This window comes from Empidonax traillii, unplaced genomic scaffold (assembly GCF_003031625.1).
Source record: "Empidonax traillii isolate 1590-97213 ecotype Southwest subspecies unplaced genomic scaffold, ASM303162v1 scaffold167:size2001844, whole genome shotgun sequence".
Taxonomy (NCBI): Eukaryota; Metazoa; Chordata; class Aves; order Passeriformes; family Tyrannidae; genus Empidonax; species Empidonax traillii.
This window is the reverse complement of record NW_020955360.1, coordinates 967,287-976,975: the sequence shown is the minus strand read 5'-3', so window position 1 is coordinate 976,975 and position 9,689 is coordinate 967,287. Positions and strand designations below refer to the sequence as shown.

Genomic DNA, 9,689 nt, shown 5'->3' with positions numbered 1-9,689 from the left:
TGCCCACGGCAGGGGGTTGGAACTAGATGATCTTAAGGTCCCTTCCCAACCAAACCATTCTGTGAAATCCAGATGCCTCAATGAGTTGTCACATAGCATGTTTGTTACAAAACTCAGAAGAAAAAAACTTTCTCATACATACTAGTCTTTTATTCTTGCATCTGCATCTCAAAAACCAAAATCTTATATCTGTCTGCTTGTTTTCTTTTATTGTACCTGTTTCTATTCTATATACACCCCATCTCTATCCAACAACTTGGCACTTTCATCAAGCTGTACAGAAGATGTATGTCCTGAATCCCTGGCAACTGAAGCTTCAGGAGGAGGAAGGGCTTGCATCAGGTGGGAGAATACTGATGCTAAAAAGAAGAAAAACAACACATGGAGAAATGGAGCAAATCTACTTCAATGGCCAGAGACAAAACAGTGGAATTAACTCTGTTTTCACCTTTTTGAAATAACACTCCACAGAAATAAAGATGATGATGAACATAGTTTAATGGGGAATAATAGCCATAGTCACATTACAACTCAGAAAACGAATTCAGTCTTCCCCCTGCATAAAATTCACATCAACACTTCCTCGAACAAGGAAGTGAAAGTATTTTATAGTCTTCAATGCTTACATAATTTCCAAGATGCAAAATATTAGTGAAAACAGTAGTATCCTTTTTGCATACTAAGAAGGTAGCGCTTACTGCTTCTAGCACGAGGAGGAATTATAAATAAAAGTATCTAAATATTAGGGGAAAGGAAAAATTCTGTCCAAAGTGTTTCACAGAATTAATGCGTTCAAACAGTACTTCAGCCCAGTAGAAGAAAAACAAATCCTGTTTCATTTTGCCCCAAATGACATTTGAAGCGGAGTGTAACTCAACAGATACAGCAGTTAACTACACATAAGATTGGAAATCCACTTTTTAAAACAAATAGCATTTATAGTGTTTGAATCCCTTATACACAGGCACCTATTTTGCTAGCTTCTCTTTCCCTTTCAAGAACTTAATGAGACTGTGCAATACTGGAGCAGTAGTCCAAAATATCCTGTATAGTGAATTCCATAGTAATTCCCGATCCAGGATAGCAGCGAGCTATCAGCCCTTCAAAGTGCTTGTATTGTCGTATAAACTCATCTTGCATGGAATGCCACACAACCTGCCAAAGAAAGCAAACTTTAAGAAAAGTCAACTGGCACAATACACTGCATATATGAACTACGAAACAATGGCTCGTTCGTTCATTCTCAGTTCAGGTGTCATTTTTCAGTTAAAATTTGGCTGACAAAGTTCCATAAATGGAGTTCCTGCATTACCTAAAAAGACTGATGTTTTCCACCCTTTAAGATCTGTAGTGTTTACGTGACTCCTACCAAATGAGCGAAGCAGAAAACAATAAAGATGAGGAAGTTTTCCTGAAAGAGGTATTGTTTGTCTTTCAAGAAAATACCCTGAACCAGAACTGTGCTGTAATTCACGTTTCAGATTTTAAACAGCTGTTTAAACAAGCCTAACTCATAAATCTATTTATCATTTACTCCAGTAAGAAATTTGCAGAGTATAACAAAAACATTAGATAATGCAACTATCAGAAAAGATGTAATTGCAAGTGTATTCTGCTGTGTGCACCACCTCAATTTTGCATCAGGTTACCGGTGCATTTAAATCTAGTTATCTACGTCCAGTATATTTTGCAGAACAGGGATCACCTCTTAATGGTCAGCTAGGGAATCGTAGAGGACTTTGCTTTATGAACTTTACCACCACATTTCAAATCGATGTTAAACAAATAGAGTTATAAAATAACCCAAAAACCTCGACTCAAAATTCATGTTTTTTTTCAGTTATGCTGATCATTCTCACAGAATATATATGTAAAAGCAGTAATAAAAATCCTCTGTGTAAACATTATAAGGTTTTTAAGTCATTTTTTAGTTTACCTGAAGTAAGTTTTCTTCTTCACAGAGATGTTTATCTACCTTCTTGTAGAGATTATCCAATCCCTTCTTCACTTCCTTACCGGGATATTCCTTTATAACTTTACGAAGCTCTTGTTTATTGAAAGCCAGCTGATAACTTACTTCCTCTTCCCGTATACCTTGTGCCACGCGAGCTTCAACGCCTTCAAAAAAGTGCTAACAACAAATAACAGCATTAATGACTACCACAACATAAACTAATTAACTTGACAAGGATATATGCAGTTAAGTCTTGATTCTGCTTCATGATTGCTGTGTTCCTCCCATTTTTGTTTTTTTTTTTTTTAATTGGGCATGAAGCAGTGCTAAGCCATAGATATTAAAACACAGCCCAACAACAGAGTGCTCCAGGTCCTAGCATAAGACTGAAATTGATAATTTCCAGAAGCATTCTAGCTTTTCTTCGCAACCTTATAACTAATAATCACTCAGCCTCAAAATCCTCAATTAATGAGCTCATAGCCTGGGAAAATACTGGATCTTTCAGATACTCACTAAGCACCTGAGCATCTCTACTTAAACCATAATTGCACAACAGCACAGCTGTTCACAACTGCCCTCACTCTCACTGCTGTTGACCACCAGCTGGCTCAACACAAATGGAGAGAAGTATTCCTATGAACGTGCAGGTAGAGCCACAAAAGTGCATTAGGTCTGGCCAGGACAGAGTTAAGTGTCTTCATAGCAGCCCATACGGTGCTGGTTTTGGATTTGTGGCTAAAACAGGACTGATAACAATGTTTTTATTATTGCTGAACGAGTCAAACCTGACAAAACCATAGCACATAATGTCATTCTCAACAACAAAAAGTAGGGTTGGAGGAGGGGGCAGGGATGGTGTTCAGCTTCAAAGTGGCTCGCTCTCTTTTTCTCTCTCTCACACACACGCAAAATGGATGCCTCAAAAAGCAAAGAACAGTGGAAGACATTCACTAGGCAGAACTGAGTGTGAACTTAAGTCACCACTCTTAACGCTTCACACATACAGAGCTTTCCTAGAACTCTTCTTATTGTTGAATAATTACTACAGTAATTTTCTCTGCAGTTGAAGTAAAGAAAATTATCCCAAAGCTTGAGATTACTTTTCCCCTCACTTTTTCCTTCTTCAAAACTGTTTACTTAAGACACTGATGTTTAGTCAGTACTATCATTTGCCATGAAAAATTTGATTTTCATCCAAGACTGCTACCCTGATGAGTCAAGTACTCTTGGCAGACACGCTCAATCCAAAATAATAAGAGATTATGACAGATGCAGTGATAAAGAGATCAAATAGCGCAAACTAAACATTCAAAGCTATTCTGTACCATTTAAATGTATACTCAAATATACTTACATTTAATTTTTCAAGAGGCTGTCCAAGTGAATAGATTACATAAGACTGAAGATGATCAGTGTATTTCTGTTTGGCTTCTTTTTTCTCAGCCTCCAGACAAGAAATTTTCAAGCGCGAAAGTGTTGCAAAAATATGGTGGAAGTTCTCCATCATGACCACATCTCTGGGTGTTTTCTGGCTTTCATTAGCTACTTTCTCAACTGAAAGAAACAGGAAGCGAAATACTTAAAATACCTAAAGGACAACCAAATTCAAAAAAACGTAACCAATAACTATAATACTGTCAAAAAAGGAGTTTAGAATTTCATGTAACTGATAAACAATTGTATGAGTAATTACCAGAATTGCCACTAAACAGAACAGTATCTGACAGCCTTCATAAGAAGTAACAGATAAATACAGGCTCTAAGACCATGAAATTTGTATGACAAGTCACAAGATACAAAATAGTACCTATGTATAGTCTCATTTACAGAACTGCGAAACAACCCACGCTCTGGGGAGGCTTACATGAAAGCTTTCAGTATCCCTAATAAGTTTTACATGACAGAGTTATTTAAGAAAAATCAATTCCCACCTTCAGTAGGACAAAAATCTTCAATAAGGTACTGGGTACTTTTTTAAATGTACTTCTTAGTCTTTCAATTTTTGCTTATTAGTTTTATGTTCAAAATTACTGTCAGTCCCTAAATTTAATAATAAAAATAGATAATCCTAGATCTTCTACTCTTCTTTCCCACTCAAAAAAAAACCGCAAAACAACAAACCCCAAACCCAAAAAACAAACATCATCCCAAATCCAAACAAAACAACAGGCAGGCAAAAGAAATTCTACCTATCACTCCCTTACTGCACCTAAAAGCAGGCTGAAAGAGGATGGCTTCTACCAAGAGTACAATTAAATCTCTGTGCCTGTTTGTCCATTAATCCTTTGCTGAAACTACCAGAGTATCAATAATGATTCACTTCAGTCAGAACACTGAATTGCCAACTAGGAAAAGTCTGCTACTGCCATATACTCCCATGGAATTTTCTACAGGAAAAAAAATACAGGAAGCCACTAAAGATTGATCATGCTGTGTTGCTGCCATCTTCTCTTCCTCCCCAGAGTCACAACCACTTCCCTCTGTCATAACTCAACATTACAGATATATACAAAGGGAAATATCTACAGTTCTCTCTCAAAAAGTATATTACAATCAAAAGGATTACACTTGCTCACCTATCAATAAGAGAACCAAAATTTCAGCCATAATATCAGTCACATGGCTTGCAACAGTCTTAAAAAAAATCATTTGTTAATTGGAGCAAAATTATATATAAATAGGAGGAAACAATTCTAGTAGCTATGAAAACCTCAGAAGACCTACCACTGACAAAAACTGCTCTAATAAGTTTTGTGTAGGCTTTATCTAGATCTCCTCGTCGTTCTGCATTTTTAAAAATTGATTCAGCGAGAGCTGCAAACTCTTCAAACTCAGCAACAAATGGAAGGATCCCAACTTTACTCTTCTTTGAGATTTTTACTTCATCCATCTGCTTCATTTGATTACTCTTAAATTTAAAACAAGAACAGATGTTAGTCTCTAATATATGCGTACAGATTAAGTAACAACTATTAAAAAAAAACAGACATACTGAAAACTGATATTTATCCAAACACAGAGATAATTTTACCTTTCAATTAATATATAATTAAATAGAAAGACTAATACTTAATTTTTCTGCCTTTTTACCCTTAAAAATTTGTTAAGTAAAATAACTGGAAAGAAAACGGGAAGATGGGCTTTTATTCTCCTTTGTTTACTTACTATTGAGAAAAAGAAACAAACAATGAAAAAACCCAAACTTACGCACCAGAAGCAATTAACAATATTCATTCAATAATCTAATGAGGAACTTCATTTTTCTGATTCAGCCAAGCTAACAATTCTTTTTGCTGCTGAAATACTATTTTTTAGTCTAATTAAAAAAAACCCTTCAAAATATTTTAAGCATTACACTGATCAAGAATGTATGTTGGCCTGAAGTCAAATTACATTGATGAAAATTAAGAAAAAAATTATACCACCAACTACATTTTCACTAAAATTGCCATACTTCATATAATGGTCATGGTTGTATTAGGAAAAGAAGTTCCTGGCAGTAGAGGCAGCCACTGCTCAGAGTGTCAAAGAACTCCACACCCTCCTAAGTCCACGAGCTTTTGCTTCAGCAAGTAAAAAAGGCAGAGAGCTATCGTTTACTTAATGGACTTCAGTAATCTCAGTGGGAGTAGAAATACAAACAAAAACTAAAACCGCCAACCAGCTAACAGAAGTGAATAAGTGGTCTTATTTGTTAAAAATAGCTATTTACTGAAGAAAACTGGAATGGAGAAGAAAAAGAAACAAAACCACCAATTAGTTTATCTTTTTCGAAGGTTTAGCCAGTAGAAGAGCAATACAGTTACTAATTTTCTCTTCAAATTTAAAGCAAAATTTAACCATAAAAAAATTCAAAATAAAAAAAAATTCAAATCCTATAATATTATAGTTAGCTTAATCAGAAAAACTAAAAACTTACAATGCACTTATCAAAGTTCCTTTTGACAGTCACCAAAACATTTCCAAGGGTTGTGCTGAGAAAGGAAGCTGGGTCCACATTTTGTGCTGTCCATACATGATGACTCATCTTAACTAACATATAAAGGGAATTAAAGCTATCAATCTTGTCCCCCAGCGCTATAAGGTTATTCAGCTCAGGTTCAATACAACGAAATATTTTTGTCATCATTTGTCGGATCATGTCCTTCCTATTAAAAATGTATAAGAGAAAAATATTACTCTAACAGTTTACTGGGCTGTATTACATATTCTTTCATAACATTTTTAGGATATATTTATTGGATATAGTACTCTTGTTTTCATTCAGCAAGTCTCACGATTTTCAGAAGGCTGCTAAGGAAGAAACATCAATGCCACACAGTAGAAGTCAATAGCCACAAGTATAAAATATTCCAAAAAGTATTTTCTGTGTGGAAGCTGCCACACACTCTCAGAACTTTGCTAAGCACATTTTTCATATTACAGTACCTACTTTTACTTTGCAAACTAAGAGAATTAAGCATCTCTTTTACACCACTGTAGACAGAAACACCCTACCCTATATACAAAAATTTTCTATTTACTGACACACTCAATGTCTTGTAGCTAAAAATTAAGATTTCGCTATTCAGTTCCACTAAAAGGGAACAATATCTGATTACAGGGAAAAGTTTTATATGCCAAATAAATTCAAAAGTAGGCTTAAGAATTAAGAATCAGTAATAAACAACAGCAGCACATACTCAGATGATATCGTTTGTGGAACACCAGAAGTGTACGAACGAGATAAAGCTACTCCATCCATTTCCTCCACTTCATTCTGTAAGAAAAAGGAATGTAGGTCAACAAAGATAAAAGTCTGTCTCCAATTCTATATCTAAGTAATAAGTATATCTGATAAAACCTATATGATTAGCAGCTTCCTACTCCACTACCCCCTGCCTCCAGAGTGGAAAATATAGAAGTGTGCAAGGTTCTGGTGTTTTCTGGTCATGTTCCACCACTATCCACAATTACCCCCCACTGTCTTCCTACATAGCATGGTCAAGTGTTTATTGTAATCTCTTGAGGAGATAAAGCCATGGCAAAGAAACCTGTCAGTCCTTCTTTCACAGATTTTGTATTGGTCAGCCAAAAATAAAGATCCTCCCAGATCATGGAGAAAAACATATTATTGATCACCTAGATCACGAAAAACACATTATTGAACACCTAGATCACATAACTGCCAGATAAATTTCAAATTTATTTATTTCAAATTTCTCTTGTGAGGCCTAGTCAATACTTTTTACTTCAGTGATAGAGAAGGTAAGTCATACCGATGTTGTTCCCGACGTGCTCTGATGTTGTTGTAGTTTGAAAAATTTACTAATGAAGTCCTGTTCTGCTAGACATAGAGGCTCCAGTTCACTTAATACTTGCTCAAAAATCTAAAGAAAGCCAAATATTTGATCAACACACCAAATACTATGAACAGTTAGCAGTAGTAATTTTAACTGTTTGTTGCATATACTTTCTAACTTCACTAAGCTTTAGAAGACTTATTACTACTTAACAGGAATGGAAACAGCTTGAACTTCTATCTTTTAAACTACAGCTGCAACTTCAACATAGTCCTTTCTCATGCATGTGACACTGGGAAGAAAAGAATAACCTATGTTTTTCCACAACTGTAAGTTTTCTAAACAGAGCCTGAGGCAAAATTTAAATCCTTAGGTAAGAAAAACAGGTCAACTGTATATGTTTCTATATACCTGCTACAGAAAGCAACAAGTAGGTTTTGTACTGAAGTATGCATCACAATTTTTAGATTTAAACAAAACATTATTTTGGCCATAATTAAAGAAAATAATTCCATTTTATTCATATAAACTATGGAAATTGTAAGTCAAACGTTAGACATATTTTTAATCCGTCGTCTTTACACAACACAGAATTTTCCCTGCAAGTATTCAGCGATTAATACGTGCAATAACTTACATAAAGGAAACCAATATCATCACAACTGAAATCCATACTGATGGAAATTCCCATAGGAAAAAAATGAAACAACCTAGTAGGTCAGCTCAATAGCTTATAACTTTGTATATATATAAGTCGAAAGTTGAAAATAATAGCACAATACTTGCATAAAGCTGTTTTACCAAGCTATCGTTTTAATTCTAGACAGGTTGCTGCTACAGGTTTGTAGTAACAATTAATATTGTTTCAGGCATATAGTATTTCCTCCCACAAAAAGACTGAGCAAGGATTTGAAGAGGTCAGAAGAACACTCATCTCCATCAAACAATTCAATAGAGAACAAGGAAAATATTTTTCTCTCTCACTGATAACTGCTGCTTTTCCTTCCACTGAGGAGTTAATTCCGCAAGAAATAGTAAGTCTTGTCACTTTTAAGGGTTTGGGGGGGGGGGGGAAATCAACATGTTGGGGACAGCAGGTTTTAAAAGAGGATGAGGACACTCCAGGAGTAAATTCCGCAAGAAATAGTAAGTCTTGTCACTTTTAAGGGTTTGGGGGGGAAAAAATCAACATGTTGGGGACAGCAGGTTTTAAAAGAGGATGAGGACACTCCAGGAGTAACTTAGTGCCATTGTTAAAGCTGAAAAGTGATGATAACTGATGTGAAACCAGTATAAATAAGATTTTAGGGCCATGCTCAAATCCTGGATTACATAAGTTTCTGCTTTCATATCTTTCAGTTTTGCTTCCATACTGGCAAAATGTGAGAGAACACATTAATATCTGTACTGAGAAAAATAATATCAGCTTAATTAATCAGCTCAATTCCTATTTGCTTAAAAATGTGTATTTGGCTTCAACTTAATAGACCATTTGTTTTATGTTTGATATTCTTTAAATATCACACACAACATCTAAAGGAACTAAATAAAACCTTATAATCAGAGAATAATACTCTGATCTACGTATTTCTTAGAAACTGCCTTTATTAGATGCATGGTGCATATAGACTTGAAATTGGCATGTTTTAATATTTAAACACTATAGATTTTTGAACTATACAAGAATAATGTGTAAGATGCTTCTAATACAAAACTAAGCACGAATCCTATGCAGTATTTTGGTTTTTACCTTATCAAATTTTGTTCTGTCAGCCACATCAAGATCAGAGGCAGACATGTTTCCCATGTCTAACAGTGAGGATGACTGAGACCTACGGTTTCCTGAACTCTGAACAGAGAGTTTATTTAGACTAGAAGTAGACCCAGTCAGTTTTCCAGAACTTCCATGAAGACCTGTGAAATAAAGACACTGTGAAGAAGGAAAGCAAAGGCAGAATAAAATACTGAAGAACAGGTTCATTACAGAATATGAGATCAATATGGTAGTCCTATACTAAAATCAAACAAGTCAATTTTTGTCTAAGCTAAAAATGCTTTTGCTGTAGACATTCTTTTCTTGTTACAAGGTAACTGAAATACTTCAGCAATTTTCAAAGTACAACATAGCTGTATAGGCTGTCATTGTAAACTATGGAACAAAGTATAAAAGGAATGAAACTCTGAAATACAGGAACATTGGGATAGATATTCTTCTTGAAAACTTGAAAGTGAACACCAATTATGATCTTGGTGAATATACTCTGGGCAAAAGCTGCTACAAGCAGAACTGATGCCCAAGAGGGAAAAAAATTAAAAAGCTTTATGTACGCACAGGCACTTTTTCATCTTGATCTTCCTGCTGTTAACATCCTTTTGTCTACACGGTTTGTTCTAGCTATTTTGCTGGATCTACAGCTCCACAGTAACTCTACTTCTAATGCTCTCCTCTC

The 9,689-nt window shown here is 35.2% G+C and overlaps 1 protein-coding gene across 10 annotated transcripts in view; it reads right to left on the bottom strand.

Moving 5' to 3' along the window:
* Positions 1–474: 474 nt before the first annotated feature.
* Positions 475–9,689, bottom strand: part of EXOC1 (exocyst complex component 1) — a 31,332-nt gene continuing 22,117 nt past the window's right edge. For all 10 annotated transcript variants that reach the window (XM_027885549.1, XM_027885553.1, XM_027885554.1 and 7 more), the window contains 8 exons: positions 8,990–9,153; positions 7,216–7,326; positions 6,640–6,716; positions 5,877–6,105; positions 4,682–4,865; positions 3,312–3,511; positions 1,937–2,131; positions 475–1,155 (listed from right to left, as the gene is read on the bottom strand). In XM_027885549.1, coding sequence (XP_027741350.1) covers positions 1,003–1,155; positions 1,937–2,131; positions 3,312–3,511; positions 4,682–4,865; positions 5,877–6,105; positions 6,640–6,716; positions 7,216–7,326; positions 8,990–9,153 — 1,313 coding nt within the window. In that variant the 3' untranslated portion in view covers positions 475–1,002. The remainder of the gene's footprint in view (positions 1,156–1,936; positions 2,132–3,311; positions 3,512–4,681; positions 4,866–5,876; positions 6,106–6,639; positions 6,717–7,215; positions 7,327–8,989; positions 9,154–9,689) is intronic.